At 47.0% G+C, this 23,801-nt stretch overlaps 14 protein-coding genes across 14 annotated transcripts; 8 read left to right on the forward strand and 6 right to left on the reverse strand.

Moving 5' to 3' along the window:
• Positions 1-483: 483 nt before the first annotated feature.
• BU24DRAFT_423358 (uncharacterized protein) lies at positions 484-1,750 on the forward strand. Its single transcript, XM_033528225.1, has one exon. It carries the CDS (start codon positions 553-555, stop codon positions 1,588-1,590), a length of 1,038 nt encoding a protein of 345 aa, XP_033382741.1. The 5' UTR covers positions 484-552; the 3' UTR covers positions 1,591-1,750.
• A 1,039-nt stretch (positions 1,751-2,789) lies between these two features.
• On the reverse strand, positions 2,790-3,771 carry BU24DRAFT_493032 (uncharacterized protein). The gene is made up of 3 exons (XM_033533938.1): positions 3,296-3,771; positions 3,117-3,244; positions 2,790-3,055 (listed from the first exon to the last, which is right to left on the reverse strand). Exons 1-3 carry the CDS (start codon positions 3,352-3,354, stop codon positions 2,949-2,951), a joined length of 294 nt encoding a protein of 97 aa, XP_033382742.1. The 5' UTR covers positions 3,355-3,771; the 3' UTR covers positions 2,790-2,948.
• A 564-nt stretch (positions 3,772-4,335) lies between these two features.
• BU24DRAFT_463196 (uncharacterized protein) lies at positions 4,336-5,091 on the forward strand (the record flags this gene model as incomplete). The annotated part of the gene is made up of 1 exon (XM_033532096.1): positions 4,336-5,091. The coding sequence occupies one exon, from the start codon at positions 4,336-4,338 to the stop codon at positions 5,089-5,091; it is 756 nt and encodes a 251-aa protein (XP_033382743.1).
• A 384-nt stretch (positions 5,092-5,475) lies between these two features.
• Positions 5,476-6,697, forward strand: BU24DRAFT_423360 (uncharacterized protein). The gene is made up of 2 exons (XM_033528226.1): positions 5,476-6,007; positions 6,058-6,697. The coding sequence occupies exons 1-2, from the start codon at positions 5,558-5,560 to the stop codon at positions 6,370-6,372; spliced, it is 765 nt and encodes a 254-aa protein (XP_033382744.1). The 5' UTR covers positions 5,476-5,557; the 3' UTR covers positions 6,373-6,697.
• Positions 6,698-6,828: 131 nt separating this feature from the next.
• On the reverse strand, positions 6,829-8,449 carry BU24DRAFT_423362 (uncharacterized protein). The gene is made up of 3 exons (XM_033528227.1): positions 7,719-8,449; positions 7,579-7,665; positions 6,829-7,473 (listed from the first exon to the last, which is right to left on the reverse strand). Exons 1-3 carry the CDS (start codon positions 8,427-8,429, stop codon positions 7,045-7,047), a joined length of 1,227 nt encoding a protein of 408 aa, XP_033382745.1. The 5' UTR covers positions 8,430-8,449; the 3' UTR covers positions 6,829-7,044.
• A 197-nt stretch (positions 8,450-8,646) lies between these two features.
• On the forward strand, positions 8,647-10,507 carry BU24DRAFT_213727 (cytochrome P450). Its single transcript, XM_033521974.1, has 6 exons — positions 8,647-8,890; positions 8,940-9,074; positions 9,129-9,225; positions 9,275-9,937; positions 9,989-10,223; positions 10,271-10,507. Exons 1-6 carry the CDS (start codon positions 8,726-8,728, stop codon positions 10,470-10,472), a joined length of 1,497 nt encoding a protein of 498 aa, XP_033382746.1. The 5' UTR covers positions 8,647-8,725; the 3' UTR covers positions 10,473-10,507.
• Positions 10,508-10,818: 311 nt separating this feature from the next.
• BU24DRAFT_423365 (S-adenosyl-L-methionine-dependent methyltransferase) lies at positions 10,819-12,028 on the forward strand. Its single transcript, XM_033528228.1, has one exon. It carries the CDS (start codon positions 10,966-10,968, stop codon positions 11,800-11,802), a length of 837 nt encoding a protein of 278 aa, XP_033382747.1. The 5' UTR covers positions 10,819-10,965; the 3' UTR covers positions 11,803-12,028.
• Positions 11,859-13,036, reverse strand: BU24DRAFT_423366 (uncharacterized protein). The gene is made up of 3 exons (XM_033528229.1): positions 12,918-13,036; positions 12,290-12,832; positions 11,859-12,234 (listed from the first exon to the last, which is right to left on the reverse strand). Exons 1-3 carry the CDS (start codon positions 12,991-12,993, stop codon positions 12,104-12,106), a joined length of 750 nt encoding a protein of 249 aa, XP_033382748.1. The 5' UTR covers positions 12,994-13,036; the 3' UTR covers positions 11,859-12,103.
• A 294-nt stretch (positions 13,037-13,330) lies between these two features.
• BU24DRAFT_423368 (MFS general substrate transporter) lies at positions 13,331-15,560 on the forward strand. Its single transcript, XM_033528230.1, has one exon. It carries the CDS (start codon positions 13,592-13,594, stop codon positions 15,365-15,367), a length of 1,776 nt encoding a protein of 591 aa, XP_033382749.1. The 5' UTR covers positions 13,331-13,591; the 3' UTR covers positions 15,368-15,560.
• BU24DRAFT_423369 (uncharacterized protein) lies at positions 15,431-17,478 on the reverse strand. Its single transcript, XM_033528231.1, has 7 exons — positions 16,886-17,478; positions 16,815-16,834; positions 16,728-16,764; positions 16,602-16,675; positions 16,156-16,547; positions 16,008-16,100; positions 15,431-15,959 (listed from the first exon to the last, which is right to left on the reverse strand). The coding sequence occupies exons 1-7, from the start codon at positions 17,094-17,096 to the stop codon at positions 15,641-15,643; spliced, it is 1,146 nt and encodes a 381-aa protein (XP_033382750.1). The 5' UTR covers positions 17,097-17,478; the 3' UTR covers positions 15,431-15,640.
• A 316-nt stretch (positions 17,479-17,794) lies between these two features.
• Positions 17,795-19,540, forward strand: BU24DRAFT_423370 (uncharacterized protein). The gene is made up of 3 exons (XM_033528232.1): positions 17,795-18,265; positions 18,325-18,870; positions 18,922-19,540. Exons 1-3 carry the CDS (start codon positions 18,097-18,099, stop codon positions 19,056-19,058), a joined length of 852 nt encoding a protein of 283 aa, XP_033382751.1. The 5' UTR covers positions 17,795-18,096; the 3' UTR covers positions 19,059-19,540.
• A 228-nt stretch (positions 19,541-19,768) lies between these two features.
• BU24DRAFT_410160 (thioredoxin reductase glit) lies at positions 19,769-20,754 on the reverse strand (the record flags this gene model as incomplete). The annotated part of the gene is made up of 2 exons (XM_033525969.1): positions 19,769-20,306; positions 20,357-20,754. The coding sequence occupies 2 exons, from the start codon at positions 20,752-20,754 to the stop codon at positions 19,769-19,771; spliced, it is 936 nt and encodes a 311-aa protein (XP_033382752.1).
• A 117-nt stretch (positions 20,755-20,871) lies between these two features.
• Positions 20,872-21,913, forward strand: BU24DRAFT_213987 (S-adenosyl-L-methionine-dependent methyltransferase). The gene has a single exon (XM_033521977.1). It carries the CDS (start codon positions 20,989-20,991, stop codon positions 21,826-21,828), a length of 840 nt encoding a protein of 279 aa, XP_033382753.1. The 5' UTR covers positions 20,872-20,988; the 3' UTR covers positions 21,829-21,913.
• BU24DRAFT_213944 (uncharacterized protein) lies at positions 21,913-23,696 on the reverse strand. The gene is made up of 3 exons (XM_033521976.1): positions 23,373-23,696; positions 23,242-23,299; positions 21,913-23,185 (listed from the first exon to the last, which is right to left on the reverse strand). The coding sequence occupies exons 1-3, from the start codon at positions 23,411-23,413 to the stop codon at positions 21,998-22,000; spliced, it is 1,287 nt and encodes a 428-aa protein (XP_033382754.1). The 5' UTR covers positions 23,414-23,696; the 3' UTR covers positions 21,913-21,997.
• Between the last annotated feature and the right edge of the window lie 105 nt (positions 23,697-23,801).

A 23,801-nucleotide genomic window follows, 5' to 3' on the forward strand; every position in this document is an offset into this window, starting at 1 on the left:
GCTGCATCGTTGTGCTTTTGAAGACTAGGGCAGGTATTATCTTCAATGTGCGTGAGCGGGGAAGGTGTCATGAACAGATTACCCTAAGGGACCTTCCCAAATAGCATGCATACACTATGCCTCTCTCCGCCTTTCAGGTGATTCGAGAAATGCGCTTGCAACAGTGTTAACAATCATTGTATCAACCTAGGCAAACAGGACTAGAGAGTCTGGTATAGTATTGTCTGGTGTGGTATTAGATCCCTTAGGACACGATGGAACGCACCGAGCACCCCTCTGTGGAAAGAGTTCGCTGAAGTCCCTGGTACCCTCCTTTTCCATGACTAGCCTAGGCAAACGACCATGTTGGGATCATGCGGTGTCGTCGAACTCCCTCCCCAGGTTCACGTGTCGCCTACTTAATGTCAATGAAAAGGTGACTATAGTTCGCTTCCGGCTACCTTCCCAACAAATTTGTGATTATCTGTCTCTCTGAAAGAAGAACAACTAAATACACAACTTAGCTCGTCTTTCGCGAGGTATATAATGTCACTTTGTACGCCTTGAGCATACATGATAGCGCACAAGCAGACCCCACCACCACTAAATTTCGAATCAGGCGTCTACAAATTCATTGCAAACACGAAAACAAGTCTAATTATGAATAAAGTTAATATTTTTAAGAATATTTGGCTAAAAATACCCCGATCAAGAACGAACATCGATCGACCTGGGGAAACTGCACCAAGTGACCAGTCAGAGAATAAGCATGGCCCACCACCGCCTGAATATACCGATCTTCCAGTACAGGATAACAAAAGAGATGCTACACCTAAACGCGAGACACTCTATCCAATCATGACCAGATTCGCCAAGGAAAGCAGGGAAATCCGAGACGGCCAACTCATCTGGTCCCTCGTTGAAATTATAGCCGTCACATTCTCTACTGATTGTCGAAGACTTACAGCTGCCCTTGAAAAGAACGATCCGAGTTGGGCTAGCATCGCAGGCATGGAAGACTCACCGTCCATGACCAATGAAACGGGCAGGATCCTGCTTAAAGAAATTTCCGCTCTTGTTCGAAGCTTCCAGAAGGAGATGAGCCGTAATCGCTGGCTCTTGATACCTAAAAGGGAGAAAGATCTCATCGAAAAGATCGTGTTAGAGCCCGTCATCGACTTCAATCTGAATCTTGACTATGTTCTTGAGCTTCTAGGCCGATACGATCGTGTCGAGGGATGCCCGAGACCGGAGAGCACGCTAGTTGATTGCTGGCTGTCAAGATCGCCTAAGCTAGGTGATACAATAGCGTCACATGCTTTAATTATTCGAAATGTTCCGCTAGGGGAAAATGTGCATCATGTACTGGAAGACTCCATAATCCGTTTCCAGAAGGAAAATGGATTAGAGGGGCTCTGTACTTCAACGGAATTGCAGAAGGAATCAATGTTGTCAGTAGCGACGATGTGCTGCTGGCCTCTGAGCGATGAGTACATGGATCTGGCTCAGGGATTAAGGGTCATGGAGAGAGATGGTGTGATGAACGATCCTTTCGAGCTTAGTCGAGCAAGATTGAGAGAAGCGCGAGATTTTCGTAAGAACTGGGAATGAAAAGTAGGCGATATTGAATCTCATTATTGTACTAGAATGTAGAAGTAAGTGACTGGGTGGGATAAGATCTCCACGGGCGACTACCGGTGACCTTAACTGGTTTACGGAGCTTCAGCAAAGATCCGCATCATGGTTGATAGTCCCAGCAATAATGGTAAACCAACAGACGCTGAAAAGGATTCAAAAAACATTAAGAGTGAGAAACACGTGATTCCCAGACTTCCTCCACAGATCCCTTCCGGGCTTAACTTGTGGACCTCTTCGTCACGTAGCTTTCCTTACTCTACCAGAGTGAACAAGCCAGCGCCATTCACACAGCCGTACAAGCTACTAAGACCGTCTTGCTGTAGACAGTGCTGGCGGAAACTCGGCGCTGAATTTGCTAGCAATCGTGAGACATATCCACGATCAGGATACTGGCGACCGCGTCTGGTTTCATGGCAGACTGGTCGTCATTTCGCTCCCAGCGGGGATTTCTATTCTAGGCCTTCATTGCGATCATACAAATTTTGGCAAGGTATTCAGTCTGTTTGAAGTATTTTTGTTTGCTAAAGTGAGCATCTAGCGAATCCCACGATCGGAATAGGCCCTATGACATCTCTGTCTTAGATGCACTACCGTTCTCCAGCCAACATTTCCAGAATGTGACTTGTGGTCTATAAGTTCTCCATGCAAGTACATATACTGTGACGGGCGCACATTGCCTCATCCAATTGTCAGTGTGTGTATCGCACCTAGCTGGTCTGTCAAAAACATGTCGCCAAATGCCGCCCATGTTTATCGCGCGTGGGCAGAGAACCTGGCAGACGAGGCTTCCACGTTGCAAGAAAAGCTGCAAAGACAGGAAACGTTGTACGATTTTCCCAGTACCATGCGCTTCCACACAATTTCCCGTTCTTGTTGCCTAGGCTGCCTTAGTCGAAACACGTCTTGAAGCAGTTTGGCATATTCTGTCGAGAAGTAGTGAAGGCTGGGAGGTTAGAAGATCGACGGGTTGGGTATGCAGACGATGCGGATTTTCGAGGAGCTGAACTAGATCTTTCGGAGACTCTGGAAGGTGAGATAGAACGGAAAATGAAAATGCGAGAGATCATAGCGCAGCGCAGGCTATGGACTGGACCTGTAGAGACGGCCTCACTTTCGGTTTCTCGTCACGCAGGAAGGGATTTTTTTTCCAAGGTGAACACTGTTCGGCTTTTGTGTTCATTACATTAGATTAAATAGTACAGTTATAGCTCGGGTTGTCAAATCTTGTCGACGCAGTGATATTTCGAACCGTCGTTACCACTTTCATTTTGGACCTCCCCGAAGACCAACCACTCGATCAAACAATACCGACTTCGAGTCACGGTATGTTCCTACCATGGGACGAGATGAGTGATCAACTGGCCCGTTGTTCCCCAGCATTGACCATCCCCCCTCAGGTACTGGGTTCCAGGGTTTCCATTTGCGTAGAATCGGACCTCTGAATACCACGTAAATTTTACCGTCTTTGCCAATGTCAAAATAGAAGTAGGGTTACTTACGGTATTTATAATTAAGCTCGACTGACAGTGCGCTATGTGTGCCTTGCGGCGACGCGAAAGTCTGCTCTCCCCATCCACTGCCAATGTCCTTCTGGCCGATCCAATTCTTGCAGTTTGTGTCGGAGTAGCTTGTAACAATGTCAGCGAGGTACCCTTTTTGGGAGATTGTTTGGCCATACTAGTTGATGTGCATTGCGCCATACACCGTAGGCAAGAGGGCAAGGAGCTGGAGCTTCATTTTCAGTGATTGGATTGAAGAAAGAACTTGATATGAGTGATGCTGGAGATGCCGTATAGCATAGCAGCAGATGCCACTTCTTTATACTTTATTTCCTTGCAGTCACCCTTTCTGTGCCATTTCGTATCCTTGAGACCAACACTCCCAGACCGATTGATGGATTGTAAGGTACTGGTGAATAATCCCCCGAAATCTCTGCCATACGAGAAAATTTGGGGTCAAGCCAACTTGACAGGGATGTAAGTACAGAAGCATTGAACCGCTAATTTCCTCACCGATTCACTGTATGTAAATAGTATCTACTGTAGGTACTTTATCCGCATTCTTCTACGTAGAGTCCATGTTTCTTTGTGGCAAAGCCTGTCTCTACACCGTAATTTCACCGAAAGATCGCGCATCTACCCGCACACTAAACCTTTCACGTGTCTGGTGCGACAGATGCGCCGTTATTTCAATACGAGTACGAACTCCACATTGTACAGCATTTGGCACCTACGTACAACAACAACTATCTGATGATCCCCGGAACCTGCCGCTTCGTAAATGTCAAATCTGCCTCGAGTACAAATAATATCAGGAGATACAGAATCGTCTGCAAACCACCTGCTGTACCTGTACAAACAACCTCGATCAGCCACTAGAAGTGCAACCATATTACCCGTGACGTGGCAGGCCCAAGCATCGTGATGTTTACGAGACCAAACATCTAGTATGCGGCGAAAATATCTCCTCCTAGGCTCCACCATTTGTATTATCTTTCTTTTCACTATTGTGAGCCACAACATCGACATATCACAGAGGACGGCACAAACTCACGAATGGTCATACGTTTTTTCCTGTTTTGGCCGATGTTTGCAGCACTCATTGAAAGTCGATGAAAGCCGGCGTTCAGTCCCACTGACTGTCATTCTCTCCTCAACTACGAAAGATGACCAACAAGAGTTGGCACGAAGATCTGGGCTCCGGAAAGGAGACTCGCAAATGGTCTACGTCGCTGACGATACCTCGGCAACTCTCACAGTTCCTCAGAACAAAGGATACGAGGCAATGGTCTACTTGACGTATCTGATTGATCACTACGACAACCTTCCAGAGATTATGGTATTCATGCACGCTGGGAGGATCTCATGGCACAACAACGCCCTTTTGCTTGCACGTGCTGACTTGATGGTCAACAAATTAAACATTACGACCGTTCTTCGGCAAGGTTTTGTTGGACTAGCATGTGACGCACACCTGCAAAGGCATATCGGGTCTGTGCCCAATGTGGCAGGAATTTCATCATTGGAACTCACGAGGGAAGATTGGTTCACAAACCCTCAAGATCTACCGCGCATTGCACCAACTGAATGGCACCAGCGATATCTTGACTTGTGGGAAAGCCTCTTTCCAAATACACCGGCACCATTGACGATTGATGCTCCTAAAGGAGGGCAATTTGCACTTTCTAGACAAACTGCGATGTTGGTCCCAAAGGAAAAATTAAGCAGGCTTCGTGACTGGCTCATTGCGACACCATTGCCCTCTAAGTGTGCTGGGGCAGTTTTCGAAGCACTCTGGCACCTTATCTTCCTAGGTCCAACCAACAGCAGTATCTCAACGCAATCATCCGTTTGCTACTGCCAGTTGTACGACATCTGTCCGCAACAAGGTTCAACGTCGGAAGAGCAGGCAAATTTAGTCTTCGATGCCTCTGTAGTTATGGCATTACAGTTACTAGACAATAAAGAAAATTAGAATTGATCTTGTATTTTAGATATGTGTATGAACTGGGTAATAAATAATACTGTTAGCTATCTACGCAAATCATGCATTTGGAAGTCTCCTTAGTTTTGATCGTTCTACCATCGGTGGAATACGTATTTTTATTGTTTTCCTCGGACTCAATCCTAAACTTCAAATAATTTACAGAAGAAACTAAATCAACGACTGCAATTATGAAGACAAAATTATTAATACAGAAAGAAAACATAGATCGTATTGTTGCTTGCAACCTTGCTTGTATTAGTAACTCTTTTGTGTGTACACACACATACACTCCAATCAGCATAGCTCGGTTAGCCGGGGCCCGAGTACAGACAATGGTCAGGTCCCAGATTTCAGGAAATTCAACATTACACGGTAACTGATGATAGTTCATTTTCTGGAAACGTACAGCCTCTTAGGCGCTTAGCTACAACTATTAGTCCATTATCCCATCATCATGCTCGTACTTCAAACGTTACCGCCGCCAACTTCAAATGTCTGGTACCTCGCCTATGGCTCCAATCTTGCCAAATCCAAGTTCATTCACGATCGGGGCATTGTTCCTCTCGCTACAGCCGTTGTCCTTGTACCCGGATGGACATTGACTATGGATAGCGCTGGAGTACCGTACTCCGAGCCCTCTTTCGGAAGTATTACACCAATACCCGATTCTAGAAACGAGAAGAACACGGAATTGCTCGGGACGGCCTATTTACTGACACCAGAGATGTACACGAAAGTAATTGCATCGGAAGGTGGGGGAATTGCGTATGCTGAAATCGAGGTTCGGGCCAGCAGAGTAATAGATCCCAGTGGAAGCGATTTGGAAAAACAGAATGAGACTTTTGCTGTCAGGTCGTTGATCACAGTACTCAAACATTTGGCTCGACCCAGCGATCGCTACCTGGTATTGGCGCCCGTCTCCACCACAGAGTAATCCTAACACTTGATACACAGGGCCTTATCCGGACTGGAGCCGAGGAAGCCCAGATGCCCGATGCATATCAGAAGTTTCTCGCACGCATTCCAACCTATACCAAGCCCAAGGACCGTCTTCGCATGATAGGTGCTTCTCTTTTCCTTGCATTCTGGGTGCCAATTATGTCGATGATGGAGAAGATTACCAAAGCGGCCTTGAAGTCGAGCGGGAAGGCAAATGCACCTCGTTGGGTAATTCTCCTTGTAAGATTTGTAGTTATCAGCATGTGGCTCTATCATGATTATGTGCACAGTCCTATCTGGGGAAGGGGAGATGGCTTAGATCAGAGCTGAGACGTTTCTATTCTGTTTTCTTCTTTTCTGGTAATGGTCGCAAAAGATACCATAGCATATTTCTATGACATGAAGGGTCCGAAAATTGACAAATTGGGTTTCTTGGAACGGTTTTCATCAACCATATAAGAAAGGCTGCTCCATTTGCTAAACATTCCAATCATAATACTAAGGAGGAATAGTTTCAACGTTCATTGGTTGCTCTTGTATCATGTCGAGAAGAGTCATCTAAATCTTCTATTCGGCGATGGAAGTATGGTGATTGGAAAGTTCAATACATGTACACTGCTCATGGAATACATCTCATAGGAATAATTCAAGGTGCAATTGAATCCTGGTAATATAAAAGGTCAATGAAGGCAATTTCGGCTGATTAGGCCACGCGTAAAATTGCTTTGTTCTGGTCTGTTTTGGATCGATTCAATACACCAGACAATGTTCCAAGAGCAACAACGACTTCGACCTCTACGATAAACCCATTAGGATTGAGAGTAGCAAATTAGAAGCAAGTAGTCTGGAATTCTATACTAGAAATCTTTGTATTTTACAGGGAAGCTTGTGGAGTAATAGAAAGATAGATCTTAGAGAGTAATGGATGCAATAGAAACATAGATCTGACGGCATTGTTATCTAAGGTTTGCTTTTTTATTCCATCTTGATTCTGGGATATGATTATGGAGGAATTGGAATCAGTGATGTCACAGCCAGCTTAATCAGAGGAAGATTCGCGAAGGATCCGGTACCAATTCGGAGTTTGAGTACACAGTCTCCTGCAAGTGGAAGACTCAACAGCAGAGACGTGAAAACCCAGAGATATCCAATATTTCTGATGCTTGTTGTACTCCACCCGGTCTTACGCCACAGCCATTGGACGAAGTCTTCAGCTGTAATAGCGCAAGCTTGCCATATGAAAAACTTAAGTATGCCTATGGAGCATTCTTCCGCAGTAATGTTTGCAGGCCGCGGCATGTTCAGCTGGCTGAGTGCGTGGAATGAACCCGATATGAAGAAAGCTAGAAATAACTTAGAGTATGATGAAACATTGGTGCCTCGCGCAATGCCGAGGGCGTCCGCAAATGCATCGGTGAACGATGTGAGCATCTACCGACAATCGTCAGTCGTGTTCATCGGTAAAACATTTCAGTTATGTCGTTTTTGGCATATAGCTTCAACTAATGGAGCAATGTGGGATTATGTTCAACATACATGTCGGAGCTGTTGGTGCCAGAATGTTCCCCAAAACGAACGGATAGTTCTCATGTCTCCAACGCCTCCGAATGGAGATGGCCAGTCCTATCAAGCGGTTCAGTGATATTTCAACAATATGCGGCGCTATTAGACATTACCTGCGGCTTACTGATACCAAATAGAACAGCTACTGCGCCCACGAGCGCGAATTGCATGCTAAGTGCAAAATAGGGCAACGCAGCAAGAGAGTAGGTTTTGAGAATATACCATCTCCAGTCATCGTGCCTCATCGTCAAAAATTTCGAATCTACCCAACCGACCTGGCCATTGGTGGGGGTAAAATTCACTCTTTGGTGTATTTCATATAGCAAGTCTGCTGTACAGACACATACTGCAAATTTCGCAAGTTGACCAACTATAAAGCGATGTTTGGTAGTTGTTGACACCGCGGGAACATTCTTGACTTGATGATTCCATCTTATACCGCGATGATTGAACATTAAAGACAAAGTCCATCGAAGCTTCTGCCAACTGAATGCATTGTATCCCCTTGCTTCCCTTGCGGGCTGGTCAACTCTCCAGTAGTGATCTTCTGGGCCCTCTGAACCAGAGAGGATGAGCTTTGCAAGGACAGCCGTGTAGAACGACCACCCAAGGGAGAAGGGCTGCGCCAAATCAAAATTATTGGTGAAGTGGGGATGAAGATTGCAATAGATACCGAGACCGATTATGAGAATGATCGATATTGATCTTCGACCCTTGACTGCGGGCGATGTGAGTGCGATGATTTGGACGACCCATAGTACTATGTGCGGTACAATTGAAGACTCTGGCACTTTCAAGGTGATATTCGGAGTTTTTGGCTCCATTGCCTGAACGATAGCCTAGATTGTCGAACAATGAGTTGGATGTAGGGAAGAGGCTCAAAATGTGTCAAATATGTAGTGGTTCGACTGCTAATTCGTCCAATCAGGACCCGACTCGTGCTGTGCAAGCTATCGGCCGCCGAAAACATTACGCTTCATCCTTTGAGAAGGGGTTCTGGTGCGCAAAAAAGGTTAAATTAGATAAACAGCAGAATAAGGCAAGTGTATGAAAAGACTGGTTGTATTGCACTCGTCAACAACTATTTCCGAGCAAGAACGCCCGGATCTACAACAACGCAATGTTCTTTTCTCCTACAGGGATCATTCTTGTTTTAGCGATCTCTGCCGTACTACACTCTGCCTTCTATAGCGAAAATTCGATTTATGCACAATTCCAAAGATGTGGGTCAAGGTGGTTCAATTGGACTCCTGTTCACAAAGTAATTGAATCGGGGTATCACAAGGTTCGTTACTTGAATATACGAAAATAAGACAGCTGACATAGTTTTGAAGGTGACCAAAGCTACTGGAAGACCGTTCGTAGTCTGTTGGTGGGCCAGGGATTATTTAGTGATGCCCCCCAAGTACCTCCATGATGTTCGTACTGCGGACGGAACTCACCTGAATTTCTTCCACAGCATCAGTGATGTGAGATTTACAAGACCAGTTTTCTCATGCCAACGAACTCATATCCTTGTTTAGGCCTTTCATCTGCATACTACTGTTGGTGATCTATACACTGCAAGGACATCTCAACGAATGATTGATGTTGTTAAAAGGGGCCTGAATCCGTTGTTACGTGTGTGTTGTCCATCGATTTGCTGTCACAATCGCTGACCTTTTGATAGCCCAAATTACTCCTATACTGATTAATGAAATTGACTACTCGCTTGAGCATTTGCTAGAAGGTGGCTCCGAGTGGCAATGCGTCAAAGCTATGGAACTCTTCGCGGAGATCACCCACCGAACTGCTACTCGAGTATTGATTTGCGATGACCTCTGCAGAAATGAAGACTTCATTAAGCAATCAATGCGCTTCACAAAATCAATTTTCGTTACCGCCCTTGTCATTGCAAACCTCTACCTTGGAGTATTTCGATGTCTGCTTGCTTGGCCCATAAGTCTTGTTCATGGATGGTATCTTCACAAATGTATGAACATTTTACGACCGCATGTTGAAAAGGCCATTCAAGAGTGTACTGCCGATACGAAAAAGCCAAACGCTATCTACTGGACTATATCTCTCTTCCCTGAGACTGTGGACAAAGGTCACCATGATCGATTTTTGAAAGAGCTACTTCATTCATTATGGGCGGGGAGTTCTGCACCAGGAGGAATGATCACAGAAGTTGTGTGGCAGCTTCTAATTAATGACGGCGCCATCGATGCACTTCGAGAGGAGGCAAGAGAGGCATTGAGTCAACATGGGTGGTCTGAAAAAATGTTGAATTCTCTTCATTTGCAGGACAGCTTCATTCGAGAAACAAATAGACTGTTCCCTACGGGCTCTAGTATGTTTAGGACCGACTTTGTTGTCTCAAAACTCGGCTAATAGAGAGCAGTGACATGTGTTAGGACTGTTCTAGGACAGCCTTTCCAATTTGATGACGGGTTGATTCTGCCTGTTGGCACTCGGTTTGGGTTTCCCGCTCAAGCCATTCAACACGATCATGATGCCCTAGATAACCCTGCCGAATTCGATGGATTCCGCTTTGTCAGAAGGGGCGTCGATGATCGTTCGGTAGCCTCCGGAGAAAAACAGTGGGCAGCGTCATCGGTTGACACATCCTACCTCCCGTAAGTCGAGTGCACATCTTCATTCAATTGATTTACTGATTTAATAGATTTGGATATGGAAACCATGTTTGTCCTGGAAGGTTTTTCGCGATTAGATTGATCAAATTGATCATTACTAAGATAATTCTTGAATTCGACATCAAGTGGGATAGAAAAGGTAAAGATAGGCCGACGCCCATCAATATCGAGGGTCAATTTGTCCCGAACATGCAACAGAAGATATACTTGAAAAGGAGGCAAGATCTATGATTATACACGGAGCATTTCCTCGCAACACGGCACAATAGAAGCTATGCACAGTATTGGCAAGTCTTCGAATCAATGTTCGATAGCATTCGCATTGTGTATTAAACCACAATTTAGCAAATCTATTGAAGTGACCTTGTTTTGTTCCAATGATGACATATTGACATCGCTTTCCGGTGTTGATGCGCCTCAATTCGAACATGTGATGTCGCGATCACATATGCGATGGGTGGGTACGGGAGGGACAGGCATGTTTGCGACAGGCGAGTAGCCAACCGGAGAGGCGATCCGGCCACCGATTGCGACCGGCCTCCGCCCACCAACTACCGGAATGAAAACAACATGACTTATCGGAACAGACACTGTTTATGCACGCGATAAATGGTTTGGTACAACAAGTCATTATGCAGCGCAGTCTACACATCAGGAAAGCTTACCCCACAAAAATCGACTCCAGATTATCTTACCATTCTTGGTCTTTAGACCTACGTTAATCATGTCCGCGCCTTTCGCCCCAAAACAGGCCTTGAAGTTCGACCCACGTTATCTCCTCAAACTGAGTGCAGGCTTGACACGGTCGGTAGCAGACCAAATCGTGTCCAACCATATTCCTCCGTTATCGAAAACAAGCCGAATTCATGACAATGGCTGTGGAGCTGGCGAAGTCGCGAAAGCCCTTGTCGAACACAATGCTGTGCCAGCCGGGGCAACGATCGCTGCTACAGATATCAACACCACGTTTCTCGACGAGCTAAATAAGGCGCTGGAAGAAAACAAGTCATGGCCCATCGAAAGCCAGGTCATGGATGCTACAGCATTGACATACCCGGACTCCATTTTCGCGCTCTCGGTCACCAATATGGTGTTTGCAAACGTGAAAGACGACGTTGCGACCGCGAAGCACATCTACCGAACACTAGCGCCTGGAGGAACGGGGATCGTGTCGGTGTGGAAGGACAGCCCGTGGATCAATATCACGATTGATGCGCATTACCGAACTCGAGGGAGCGATGCTCCATTGCCGCCGCCATTGGCCGCCTCTCTTTACTCCGTGGACCATCTCAGCAAAGCGCTTAAAAGTGCGGAGATCGAAAATGTTCAGTATGAAGACATAGTTGTGTATGGGAACATGACTGATGTTAAGGAGTGGGCGACGATTGCGTGGAGCTTTTTGGCAAGACCACCGGATGGATGGACCCAGGCAGATGAGGACAATTGGGACAAGGCTATTGGAATCATTGTGAACGATCTGATCAATGGGGATTTTACACATGAGGAAAATGGGGTTTATAAAGTGAAAATGATAGCAACAGCTGCTATCTTCAAGAAGTGAGTGAATGCGTACTATGAGGAAATTTCATGCCATGGCATTGTTGGAAGTGACTCATTGGTAAATGCGCAAAAGGATGATATATCTATCCAGGGCGGGAGACAATCAGACGCGTGAGGATTTTGGCAGGATGGACAGCGATGCGACGAAAACAGTGACCATATCATAGTACTGCATCTGAAGTATAATGCTTTGCCAAACCTGAGTCTTTGTCGAGATTGATTCTAACATACATGGTAACATGTTCCGTACGTGAAATCTTTTGTCGATACCAGCACCCAATCATATTTGAACGCCCATCTGTTCATGATTCAACAACGGGCCTTCTCCCCCAAACACAGTGCAATCGCCACACCCCTCCTGAGGTCAAGTTCTCCTCCCTCATTCGATCTTCGAGACTTACCAACTCTTCCTTGGAGAAGGATGTCGGTAAAGCTAACGGAAATCATTAGTAACGTAGTAGATGTCAACGGGAGCGCAAATGGCTTACTTTTTGCCACGTCTACTAGTCCTCTTACTCCATACGAAAACATCAGAGCCCCTTTCTTTCCGATATCTGCATTTTCATTTGCGGCACCTATGGGAATATCAAAGACCTTCTCTTGTACGTCTTCTAACCCTGCATCTTCGAACCACCTCTTCAATTGTGGCGCATAGTCATTTCCAGTCTCCATGACCTTGAAGATTTCGCTCAACAGCCGGAAGAAATCTGTCATAGCTGGTCCTTTGGCGATTGAGTGATCAGCTTCCACGAATTGAATATAGCCCCCTGGTTTTAGTAGCCCAATGAAACGGGAGATTGTGGATTGCACCTGTGCCTTATTTGCGGCAGGGAGCGCGAGGCGTTGGTGTACGAGGTCTAGGGTTCCTACAAGTGATTCAGGCCAGTCTTCCAACATCGATTGGGCAAAATAGGAAATTCCAGTTGGTTCAGGTTTAGGGAAGAAGATGTCGGTTACATCAGTACTAATGAAAGTGGATGTTTCCTGAACTTCGGCGGAGAGCGATTTGCGTACATCTTCGATCCATTTTCCTGCAAATAACTTTATTAGCTTAAACTCTCAAAATTATGCGTGAAGTAAACATCTCTACTGCTCAATGTAGACGAAAGGACGAACCATTTGCTGCAGCGGAGTCTAGAATTCGAAGCGAGGGCTTTGACAGGTCAATGGGGGCCCAAATGAGCTTTTGCATGTGGTCTTTGATGATAATTTGTCCAAGATTCAGGCGTTCCAGTTCAACCTCGTTCTTGTCAAGGAAATAATGGCCATCGTTCAACTGCTGAGATTCTTCCATGATGCTATCTTCTCAGCAAACATCGAGAATAGATCTTAGTTCATCGTCTTACAGGTACGTGAGGTGAATAAAGTGGGTCCGTGCGGCCTCCGACCGATCAGCGTCAATCTTTCGTCTCTCGGATATTGATTTCGATAGCGGTTCAAGTGGTTGTGGGGGCTAGTGTTGATATGTATTGGAATGCAGGTATTTAATCTCGGTGATCAAGAGTGAGACCATTTTGGCGTTCGCGCGGCGATCATTGGGTGACGTGTGAAACAAATCCTACATCCGGCCGCCGAGCTCTATCTCTGGCTAAATTAGTATTCTGCCTCGCCCTACAGTCTGGATTCAATGCCCAGCAAGGCTTGGGAATGTGTATGTCGTTACTTTCCCCACTCTTGAACAAAACGGCTCCATCCCGCGCTTCAGCGCCACCAACGACTGCCATCAGCGCCGTTAACTTCAACGTCTGAACTAGCCTCTTTGATTACCTGCAGACATGTCAGAACACACAATGGAGAAGTCACCATCTAAAGACTTCATCACAAACGCTACCTCTGCCGACGACACAATCTTGAGAACAAGTCCTGAGATAGACTCTCGAGCAGACTCTGCAGAAGCAAAGCAGCGACCTGAAAACGAGTTGCCATCACAGACTGCACCTAAAGACCCTCGTATATGGCTCGTCTTTGTTGCCCTTTGCCTTGCAGCCTTCTGCGCAAACCTGAACGCCACAATCCTCACTACCGTCATCCCACTCATAACGCGGGATCTATCTGCCGACCATGAGTATATCTGGATCAATGCCGCCTTCAACATTGCAGCGGCCGCCATCCTGCCGCTCCTAGGACAAGCGTCAAATGTCCTTGGTCGACGGATCCCAATGCTACTGTCCTTGGGACTATTTACCTTGGGCAGTGCGCTCTGCGGCGCCGCGAAGAACATTGCGATGATGATCGCGTGTCGAGCGATTCAGGGTGCAGGCGCCGGCGGAATAATGATGTTATTGGAAGTCATTACTTGCGACTTGTTCCCGTTGCGAGTACGAGGAAATTACTTCGCGATTGTGCTCGCGTTCTGTAGTATCGGCGTCACGCTGGGTCCCATTGTCGGCGGAGCATTTGTCAAACATACCACATGGCACTGGGTGTTCTACGTCAATGTGCCATTCGGTGGGCTGGCATTTACCCTTGCGTTCCTCTTCCTGAAATTCAAGAGGCCGAAGTCGACTTTCAAGGAGAAAATCCTACAGATTGATTTTGTGGGGAATGTCTTGTTCATGGCCGGTACAATCTCCCTTCTGCTGGGGCTGATCATGGGCGGGCAGGTTCATCCATGGTCGTCTTTTCGCGTCATCGTACCGATCGTTCTCGGAATAATCGGCTGGGGATTCTTCTTCGCATGGCAAGTCTCACCTTGGTGTGTTGAGCAGACCATACCTCCCAGGCTCTTCTCGAACAGGACCTCGGCGGCCGGATTCGTGATCATATTCCTCTCCTGCATGCTTCTCGACTGGGTCGTGTACTTCCTACCGTACTATTTCCAGACACTAAAGGGTTCCTCTCCCTTACGATCCGGAGTCGAGGCTCTCCCCTTCAACATCTTCATAGTCCCAGCTGCTGGCATCAACGGTGCTCTCCTGACCAAGTTTGGGCAGTACAAACCGCTCCATCTCGCAGGATTTGGAATGGCGACACTCGGCTTTGGGCTCTTTTCAACCATGAATACCACCACGAGCACGGTGAAGTGGGTGTTTTGGCAGCTTTTTGGAGCCTATGGGCTGGGTGCATTGATCACAACCACACTGCCGGCAATTCAGGCCAGTCTTCCTGAATCAGACGTAGCAACCTCTACTGCGCTTCATGCGTTCCTAAGGTCATTTGGTTTTATTTGGGCTTTCACGATTCCTTCGGTCGTCTTTAACAACCAGGTTCGGGCCAAGCTCAACGACGTGGTTGACGATCCCAACGCCCGCGCAGTCCTGTCCAATGGGCAAGCGTACTCTCAAGCAAACAGCAAGTGGCTCAATGAACTGACTGGTCAGACTAAGGACCAGGTGTTGCACCTGTACGAGTTGAGCATTAGCAGTATGTGGTACACGGCCATTGCGTTCAGTTTGTTGGGATTTTTCATTGTCTTTGTGGAGAAACGGGTGAAGTTGCGGGAGAATCTCGAAACTGATTTTGGGCTTGAAGAGAGGAATGTAGATGAGCAGACGGAGCAGGGTGAAGTGGGAACAGGGAAGGATGAGGGAGGAGCTGAGGTGAAAACATCGGATCAAAGGGATTAAAAATTGACGACCCTCTATAGAACTATACGATTCGAAAGCAGTGAACAATCGTATGACCAAATTGATAGATGACTGCGTGTTAACTTCGACGGCAATTATATTAAACAATTATTCATGATGCTCACTGCAAATATTGATCACTGGAAAGCGTGAAGAAGAAACGGGATGGTTCTAAAACAATATATATTACCAGGCGAAGCTATCAAACACCCAGTAACAAGGTCAAGTACGCAAACAGATACGCTCTTTTTCCATCCTCCATGTGTCTGATCTTCAGTGCTTGAGTCCATTCGTCTTATATCCATTCTCGGCCAGACTGAGCTCATAGGTATTCTCAACGTTGAATTCGCGGGTAATAGTGACAGCTCCAGGCACCTCACCATTGGCCAGTCTGGTCGTTGACGAATTGTCTGATTTTGGGAAAGGCTCATAGTCGTTAGTTGATCCTTTGGAGCGAGAGCGGGACTCTGAAGTGCTTGAGATGAGGGAGAAGATGCGAGAATTGAGGAGGCGTTGCGCCACGGCACTCGAACCCAGGATCGGGAGTGTAGGAAGGCAGGCACAGATCATTCCCAGGCAGATCTCGTAGTATCTACAAAGTGTAAGCATAGAACCTGCATCAATATGATATTTAACGCACCCTAGAATGAATAGCGTGGTGTACTCCCAAGTACCATCGGAGGACTGGTTCTTGATTCGATAGTAGGCGCTCACGATACTGATCACAGTGGCACTGAGAATCAAAGTCAGTCAAATGCTGGGTTATCATCTTCATCCAGTAAACTTACGTGAGACCCAAACAAAACAGTCCACTTGCTCGGATGCGCCGACCCAGCGATGTGTGTAGCCTCATGAGAATCGGCACCGATACTGCGAGGACAAAGACATCGCTAACAGCATTGAAACCAGCGAGGAATGCCGACAAAGTCAAGATGTTGAGACATCTCGAAGTGCCTATTCCGACCAAAATCTCCATTGCTGTCTCATTTGACCGGGGAATGCAGTAATACATGGAAAGGACGAAGTAAACGATATAGACGAGAGTCGTTATGACGGTAGCACTGATGATGAGATATCGAGCCGATTTGCGGACCCAGAAGATATGACCGATTAGGAGAAGCAGGGAGAGCTTGACCAAGTAGAGACACAATGCAAGAAGAATTCCGCTTGCAATGAGATTCTGATATCGCGGAGGTTAGTTAGACAAATGTAGTAGGATGCGAAGGTAACTGACGGAATAATAACGCTCGGGAATGTCTTTCATACGAAGCTCATACTGATGGTTTCCGACTCCAGGGATGACGGACACTGGTGTTGCGATTAGCTAGATTTTTTTATCATCATGAGGGGTATTTCATACAATCAAACACCGTGTAGCTATATCCAATGATACTAATCTGTCAAACCAGGTCAGTTGGTCCCGCGATAGTCGTTTGGATCTATTTACCAAGCCAGCCACACAGGTCCCTAACTAGCATTAGTCTATACTCCAATTACTCCTATAAGCCTTGAACTCACAGTCCGATGCATCGAAGTCCCTTCGCACAACTGTTTTCGCATACACTCGCAGGCAAACTGCCAGAGCAGTGAAAGGAGCAATGGCCGCCATCACAGCAATCTGCATCGTCTTCTTGCTCGCTGGATGATCGAAATTTGGCACTACTCCAGGTGGAGGAGCCCCCAAGGGCATCATGCCCGGATCCATAGGTGGTGGTAGTCCTCCAGACATGATTTAGTCGCAAATCCAGAATCTAACGATGAAAGAAGAGGCGTAGCGGGCGGGAAAAAGGAATGTAGGACAGGAGCGTCAGCTGAAAGAAATGTGATTCAGGTGGCAGTGAGCGCTTATCTGCTCTCGCGATGAGCTCTTCCAATGGCTGCAGGTCAATATATTCTGTGTAACACCAACGGACTTTGCCCATCCTTCTTTTGGGGTAATATAATCTGTGTAACACCAACAACATGTTCTTACCCTCCTTCATTTCTAGAACGCAGCAGAACGCCTCGGTCGCCGAAAGTGTATTGGCATGCAGCCGTGTGTCCAGGGTAACAGTAAACGAACGAACAAGAATAGAGGGACGACACAATCTCGAGTTCTCATTTCATGCATCGGTCAAACCTTGTACCTGGATCTGGTCATCATTGGTGTTAGGTATGCCCTTAGGTGCTTATCTATACTAGAATAATATAGTTATATACTTAATAACTTATCTACTACTATTTAAAAGTATAATATTTAATAAAAATAACTAATAAAAATAATATTTTGATTCATTTTTTATTAATTAATTTATATATTATATTTAAATTAAAATTAAAATTTTTTTTAAATAAACATAATTAAATAAAAAAAAATACTTTAATTGATTAAATAATATATATATTTAAAAGTTATAAGTATATATAATAGTAAGTAGTAAAAGGTATAAAAGTTTTACCCCTTTATATACTATTTATTTACTATATATATATCTAGGTACATACGTATGTGTGTTCACCAGTGGATACACACAAACAAGGAAGTGGTGCGGGGCAACAGCAGCCTGAGCGGCACGGTTGCGGCGCAGGTGCCTTGTTGTGAATAGCTACCTGGCCTGGGTATTTAGTCCAGCTGCTCCAGCCAGCCTACTATCTACTCCTTCATCCCGATACAGTGCCAACGCTCTGAAACCTCGGAGCTTACAGAACAGTCGAAGAATCCCGTTGGACAAGCAAGCGAGCAAGCAACCATGGCAGCCGAAATAGAGAACGACTACCTCTTCCATAACGATAACGAGCTTACGCGCCTGGCTCTTCAGCACGTCATCATCAAAGATGCCACCAAGGGCAAGCAAGTCTTTGCCCCCATCAGTTTCGATGGTTCTCCTCTCCAAATCCTAGATGCATGCACGGGTGACGGTAAGTGCAAGCCTCAAACCATCCATCCCGCGACGCCACAAGTAAACTAATCCGACAAGGTCTGTGGATCCGCGATCTCCAAGCTTCCATCGCCCCCAACGATTCCCAGCATAGCTATACTGGAACCGATATTGAGGTATCATATTTCCCTAAAGAGCCTCCGGCCAACACGAGTTATCATGTGCAAGATATCACCAAGCCATGGCCCGCAGACTGGAACGGCAAGTTCGACCTCATTCACCAGCGTCTCGCGCTCGTGGTCCCAGGTAGTGAGGAAAATACCATCAAGGCGCTTAAGGGCTACGTCGACCTGCTGAAACCGGGAGGATGGATTCAGCTCGTGGAGGTGCGACAATGGACCAAAGAGACCGATGGTCAGGCGTTCAAGGACTTGAATGTCTGTTTGGCCGATATGATAAAGACAATCGGCGCTAGCCTCACGCACATTGACAATGCAAAGTCGTGGTTGGAATCCTTGGGCCTTGTCGATGTCCAAGAAGAAACCGTGGAAGCGAATTATGGTACCCGTGAGGATAAAAAGGCACAGGAGATTGCGAAGAGGAGTATCCTCACCACCGCGGGCAGCATTTTGGGCATCACATCCAGTAAGCGATATTGTCGCCATATCATTCAGGATTGCAAGCTAACTGGAACAGCTTTCCCGCAGCAACTATTGACTCTGCCTCAGGAGAGAGTGGTGGGGATCAAGGATGACCTTGAGAGTGAGTTCAACAAGGAGCCCGTCAGTGCACACTGGCAGTACAAGATTGTCTGGGGGCGAAAGGGGGCTTGAACCTTGATGTTAGGAATTCGGTAGGAGTCAGGAGTAGTTGGGAGTATCCACCTGCCACTCCAAAGTGATTCGCAACAAGGATTAGAGAACGCCAACTGCGGGAGCTTGAGCGGGTGGGCGGTGGGCGGACCCTCATCTAGCGGCCGCCATGTGTCCAAGTGCCACAACGTCAACGGTCCGTTCAAAAGAAACGGATCTCGATATTATCTACTTTATCATGCGCAATAGTAGAAAACATCTTTTGCTCGTTTCAGTAAATATTGACAACCCCAAAAGGAAAACATCACGTGGATTAATCTGCCAAGCAGTCCGTATCGTACGTACAACACAGTAAGACGAATTCTGAAAGCGTGCCAGGTATATTGCGACGCATTACCGACTGAACGGCAAATGAAATTCGTGATTTTAGAACCACCCTGGCACTTCTGCCGTCTATACGTGCATGTCACTGCATGAGTGCAAGTCTCGTTCCAACATCGCGGCACATACTCAATTGGGTACGGAGCGCGTTGCATCCTCTAGAGGGATGTCCATCGTATCATTGCAGACACGATCACCCCATCATGCATAATTCGTGCAGGCAATACAGCTCATTCTCCGGCGAGCTTCTCCATTTGTCGTATAATAACATGCGTTATTGAAATGTAAGGCCAACAGCCTTGGGCTTTTCTCTTCCTATCGTCGTCCAACCATGCCCCTCATTCACTTCATTATGACTCCGCTAGCAGCTCTTCGGCTACACCCGCCCCAGCTATATTCCCAAGATAGAATGCGTGCGACGTTATCTTCGAAAAACTACACAGGTCGCCTGCAACATATACTCCGTGAACGTTGGTCGCATTTAGCGGCGGCACGGCCTTGACATCGCCCTGCTCGTCTAGCTCCACCCCCAAATCCTCAACAAAGGGCCCGTTTGGCTTTGTCGCGGGAATATGTCCGAGGAATCCTTCGACATGCGAGCTGCCATCTTCAAGATGCACAGTGCACTCGCCCCCGGCTCCCGTTTTGTCCAACAATTTGATCTTGGAAGTCTTTATCTTCACCTTCTCAGGGTTGGTAATGGCTGCGGCCAGTTCTTCCGCGAGCGACTCAGAGCCGTGTGTGTATATCGTCACTTGCTTCGCAAACCTTTTGAAGTCTTGCGCGGCGTGGAGTGCCATAGGGACAGATGCGAATCCATCGACCGCCAACACTCCAACTGAATTAGCGCCGCGATCTTCAAATGCATTGCAGAAGCAACAGCGATATCTGATTTGGGTAAGTTTGGAGCTACTGCCATAACAGAATGATGTACATACATGCCCTTCCCCCAGCAATCCGCGTACCCTTCGATGTCCGGCAGAATGTAGCGGACCCCATTCGCCAGAACTACTTTCTTTCCCTTCCACTTTTGTCCCTTTGAGTCCTCGACTTCAAAGAGATATTTCTCTACCTTCCTCACTCGTTCGATCGTCGTGCGCTCAAACCGTAGCGTCTCATATCGGGACAGGTTATCTTTCGCAGACGTCGCGAAGAGATCCTTGTCCTGGTGGTCCCAGCTGGGAATGAGATGTAAGCGTTTGCTTGGGTCAATGGGCGACTTCCCCTCATCAAAAATGACGACAGAGAACTGCTGGCGGATGATGGGTAGCGAGGCACTGAGCCCGGCTGGGCCACCGCCAATAATGAGCGCGTCGTAAATCGTTGAGTCGGCCATGAGTTCTCTGTAAACTTTCAGATTCTGCCATTAGTCCATACGCCTGATCGTGAGCATAGTTATGCTTGGATTCGCAATCGCTCGGTGGCCGGTCTCGGTGCCTCGCCCAAAAGCCACGAACGTACCAATGCCGGTGGTTTTGGGGTCCGCGCTCCGAACAGTGAGATATAGGTAAGCCTTTGAGATCTTTTAAAGCAGTAAGATACAGGCAGACAGCAAGGCGCATACAGCACCATGGCGGATGAATTCACTCCAAAGCGAGCCGAACTCCAAGACGCTCGTGCATACGCCGAGTTGTCGTCCAAGTTCACCCAAGGCATCGCCGAAAAAGCAATTGATCTATTCTTTCCCAAAGCGGAATCACTCGTCATTCACGACAATGGCTGCGGCACCGGAGAGGTAACGCGAGCCATCCTCGCCCGGAGCAGCGTTCCCTCCCTCACCATCAAAGCAAATGACAACGACCCACTCTACGTCGAAGCCTATGCCGCCGCCGCAAAGTCCAATGGCTGGCCCGCTGAAACCTTCAACATGTCGGCCGACGCGCTAGACTTTGAGGATAATACATTCGATATTTCCTTCGCAAATTTCGTTGTCTTTCTGATCCCCGACGACGGTGTCCCGGCGCTGCGCGAAATGCACAGGACGCTGAAGCCAGGCGGTACCGCAATTTACACGGCATGGCAACTTCTCCCTGTTTTCGAGCCGGTCCAAAAGGCTACTTTAGCCACTCGTGGCCCCAATGGCCCACTTCTTAGAACACTGCCTCCGATATGGCAGTCTGGCGAGTTCCTCGCGGGGCTGGCCGCGAAGGCAGGATTTGAGAAGGACAACGTGAGGCTTGAAACATTATCGAATAAAGTCCCAATTAAAGATATTCGCGAGTTTGCAGAGAACACCTGGAGTCGCCTGGGAAGGCCGCTGACAGGATGGTTGCAAGGAGATGAAGAAAGCTGGGATGCGGCGGTCGACGCGTTCTTGGAGTTTTGTGAGGCTAGCGATTCGTATGAGAGGTTAGAGAATGGGGAGTGGTTGATAGAGGTTCGTGCTAATGTTGTATTTGCTACTAAATAGCTGTAAAAAACCACATGACTGGACAGTAGATTACACATGATGGCATGAGGATGGTCGGCACTTATGTTGTGCCAGTAGATTAGCAGTCGCTTAATGGTCTGAGGGTCTGTTAATGATTTGGGAGTTACAGTATATTGGATAATAATAGCTATAAAAAAAAGAAAAGGTATCACAACGCTAGATTCGCCTTACAGATCAAGTTCTTCAACCTAATTTGCAACCCTGTGAAGCACTTCGTCTTATCCTCCATCTCCGCTTCCGACAATGGTGGTGCGCCAGCATTTGGCCCTACTTTTGCCAGCGCTAGAAGCTGTGCCAACACCTCTTCCATATTCTGGCACTCCTTACGAAGGACATGAATTTTCATGGAACGCTGCTCTTCAGCATTGAACGTGGACAAAGCGCCGAAACCAAGCTTGGGTGTGAAGTCTTCAAAGTCTTCGGCCGGTCCAGCATGGCCTTGTTCAGCCAGCCCTTTCTCGAAGACAGCATTGGCACCAATCTCTAATAGTTCGATCACTTGATACATGATTGTGGTAGATAGGAACATGCAGCGATCATCCCTTGACTCTCGCTGATACTGTAGGATTCTACGCATCTCTTCGGCGACTGTCCGGACCGATGCTATGATGAGGTCGAGTACCTTCAGATTGGAAACCAGGTAGTTCTCTAGTGTGATGACCATGTTGGCCAAGGCAAGAACGCATTTGCTGTTTCTTGCAGCTAGGGCTTGTTGTCTTTGAATCGACATGGTCTCAGTTGTAGGCTGGGGTAGGGCGGAAGTAGTAGTAAAGGTGGGCGGTCGAGCAGTAGATGGTGTGAATATGGGCGTTGGAAGTGACTGAATAGCTGCTGCAGTGGTAAGGTTGCCGATGTTTTCACATTCGACTTCCGTCAAACGTGTGCAAACGCTCGAAGCAGTAATAGATGTTGGAAGTTGTGCACTAGACGCCTCACTTGAACCTGAAACACCGGTCTCTCCAGTATATCTCGACGTTATGTTGCTATCAAGAGTGAAAAGTTCATTGTTCCAGGACCAGGATCCAGGTGACCAGGGTTGGAGTCCAATTTGATCAGCAGAGTCCGGGAAATGTGCTTTTGGAGATGGAAGACTAGATATGAGAGTGTCCGCTCTGTTCCTGTCGCGCCCTTCGGTCTCATCTTCATCGTCGTCTTGGATTTGAGTCGAATTCGACTGAGAACTGACACCATCATCTGAAGGTGCACTTTCTGGATGTGTCTTCTTCCGCTTTGTTCGAATGCCCTGGACTTTTCCCACTCTGGATTCCATGTATATGCATTCGGTGTTGAGGCTAATGCAGCGACTACATCCAGTCTTCTCGCCAGTACATTTCACCTAGTTGGACAGGAGCGTAAGCATCCATTATATTTGAAGTGGTCCTAACCACGAACCTTTGCGACATTGCATTGGTTGCAGGCTGCTCGTAGCCGAGGGGGCCTTGGTTGGTGGCTGGTGCAGAGGTCAGCATTTGTGTTTTGGGCAGATTGTGGGCTCTAGGTCCCACATGGGTTGTTGAACTGACCTCTTCGAGGACGATTGCTGTCCGGTTGTGCTCGCAGGCATTTTCGCGGTTGTGTGTGGATTTTGCAATGCTTCAACGGAGAGGGAGAGTGGAGCGCTAGGTTGGATCGTAAGGCAGGTAACCGTACAACTATAGCTGTTGAATAGCAGCGAGGATTCGGAGACGGACGTTGAGATTACGGCAGCACACGGTAAATCATAAGGCAAAGTTTACGACCCGATGGACACATAGCCATTCAATTGCCTGCACTGCATGCTCGATATTAAAATGGGGGCGGGCGGACTAGGAAGACCGTAGACACACCCCACACTACGTCGTCGGCTGTTCACTGACAGACACACGTCAAGTAACTAAGGATAAAAATGCTATATAAAATAGAGTACATAAATATTATAAAATAACTTAATAAGATATAAAATTTACTTTATA

Source organism: Aaosphaeria arxii (genome assembly GCF_010015735.1).
Source record: "Aaosphaeria arxii CBS 175.79 unplaced genomic scaffold BU24scaffold_5, whole genome shotgun sequence".
Classification (NCBI taxonomy): Eukaryota; Fungi; Ascomycota; class Dothideomycetes; order Pleosporales; genus Aaosphaeria; species Aaosphaeria arxii.

Coding starts and splice junctions, on each gene's coding strand:
- BU24DRAFT_213987 (XM_033521977.1), top strand. CDS start 20,989: ATGGCGGATGAATTCACTCCAAAGCGAGCCGAACTCCAAGACGCTCGT.
- BU24DRAFT_423369 (XM_033528231.1), bottom strand. CDS start 17,096: ATGTCTGGAGGACTACCACCACCTATGGATCCGGGCATGATGCCCTTG. Junction 16,101..16,155: donor CTGTTTTGTTTGGGTCTCAC/GTAAGTTTACTG, acceptor TTTGATTCTCAG/TGCCACTGTGATCAGTATCG. Junction 15,960..16,007: donor ACCACGCTATTCATTCTAGG/GTGCGTTAAATA, acceptor TACACTTTGTAG/ATACTACGAGATCTGCCTGG.
- BU24DRAFT_423362 (XM_033528227.1), bottom strand. CDS start 8,429: ATGGAGCCAAAAACTCCGAATATCACCTTGAAAGTGCCAGAGTCTTCA. Junction 7,666..7,718: donor TTGGTATCAGTAAGCCGCAG/GTAATGTCTAAT, acceptor ACCGCTTGATAG/GACTGGCCATCTCCATTCGG. Junction 7,474..7,578: donor GGCACCAACAGCTCCGACAT/GTATGTTGAACA, acceptor GATTGTCGGTAG/ATGCTCACATCGTTCACCGA.
- BU24DRAFT_423368 (XM_033528230.1), top strand. CDS start 13,592: ATGGAGAAGTCACCATCTAAAGACTTCATCACAAACGCTACCTCTGCC.
- BU24DRAFT_423358 (XM_033528225.1), top strand. CDS start 553: ATGATAGCGCACAAGCAGACCCCACCACCACTAAATTTCGAATCAGGC.
- BU24DRAFT_493032 (XM_033533938.1), bottom strand. CDS start 3,354: ATGAAGCTCCAGCTCCTTGCCCTCTTGCCTACGGTGTATGGCGCAATG. Junction 3,245..3,295: donor GGCGCAATGCACATCAACTA/GTATGGCCAAAC, acceptor CATTGTTACAAG/CTACTCCGACACAAACTGCA. Junction 3,056..3,116: donor CGAGCTTAATTATAAATACC/GTAAGTAACCCT, acceptor CGTGGTATTCAG/AGGTCCGATTCTACGCAAAT.
- BU24DRAFT_423365 (XM_033528228.1), top strand. CDS start 10,966: ATGTCCGCGCCTTTCGCCCCAAAACAGGCCTTGAAGTTCGACCCACGT.
- BU24DRAFT_423370 (XM_033528232.1), top strand. CDS start 18,097: ATGGCAGCCGAAATAGAGAACGACTACCTCTTCCATAACGATAACGAG. Junction 18,266..18,324: donor AGATGCATGCACGGGTGACG/GTAAGTGCAAGC, acceptor TAATCCGACAAG/GTCTGTGGATCCGCGATCTC. Junction 18,871..18,921: donor CATTTTGGGCATCACATCCA/GTAAGCGATATT, acceptor TAACTGGAACAG/CTTTCCCGCAGCAACTATTG.
- BU24DRAFT_423360 (XM_033528226.1), top strand. CDS start 5,558: ATGCTCGTACTTCAAACGTTACCGCCGCCAACTTCAAATGTCTGGTAC. Junction 6,008..6,057: donor GACCCAGCGATCGCTACCTG/GTATTGGCGCCC, acceptor CTTGATACACAG/GGCCTTATCCGGACTGGAGC.
- BU24DRAFT_213944 (XM_033521976.1), bottom strand. CDS start 23,413: ATGCCTGCGAGCACAACCGGACAGCAATCGTCCTCGAAGAG. Junction 23,300..23,372: donor CAGCAATCGTCCTCGAAGAG/GTCAGTTCAACA, acceptor CCTCTGCACCAG/CCACCAACCAAGGCCCCCTC. Junction 23,186..23,241: donor ACCAATGCAATGTCGCAAAG/GTTCGTGGTTAG, acceptor CTGTCCAACTAG/GTGAAATGTACTGGCGAGAA.
- BU24DRAFT_423366 (XM_033528229.1), bottom strand. CDS start 12,993: ATGCAAAAGCTCATTTGGGCCCCCATTGACCTGTCAAAGCCCTCGCTT. Junction 12,833..12,917: donor AGACTCCGCTGCAGCAAATG/GTTCGTCCTTTC, acceptor AGTTATTTGCAG/GAAAATGGATCGAAGATGTA. Junction 12,235..12,289: donor ACTAGTAGACGTGGCAAAAA/GTAAGCCATTTG, acceptor GATTTCCGTTAG/CTTTACCGACATCCTTCTCC.
- BU24DRAFT_213727 (XM_033521974.1), top strand. CDS start 8,726: ATGTTCTTTTCTCCTACAGGGATCATTCTTGTTTTAGCGATCTCTGCC. Junction 9,075..9,128: donor TCTTCCACAGCATCAGTGAT/GTGAGATTTACA, acceptor ATCCTTGTTTAG/GCCTTTCATCTGCATACTAC. Junction 10,224..10,270: donor GTTGACACATCCTACCTCCC/GTAAGTCGAGTG, acceptor CTGATTTAATAG/ATTTGGATATGGAAACCATG.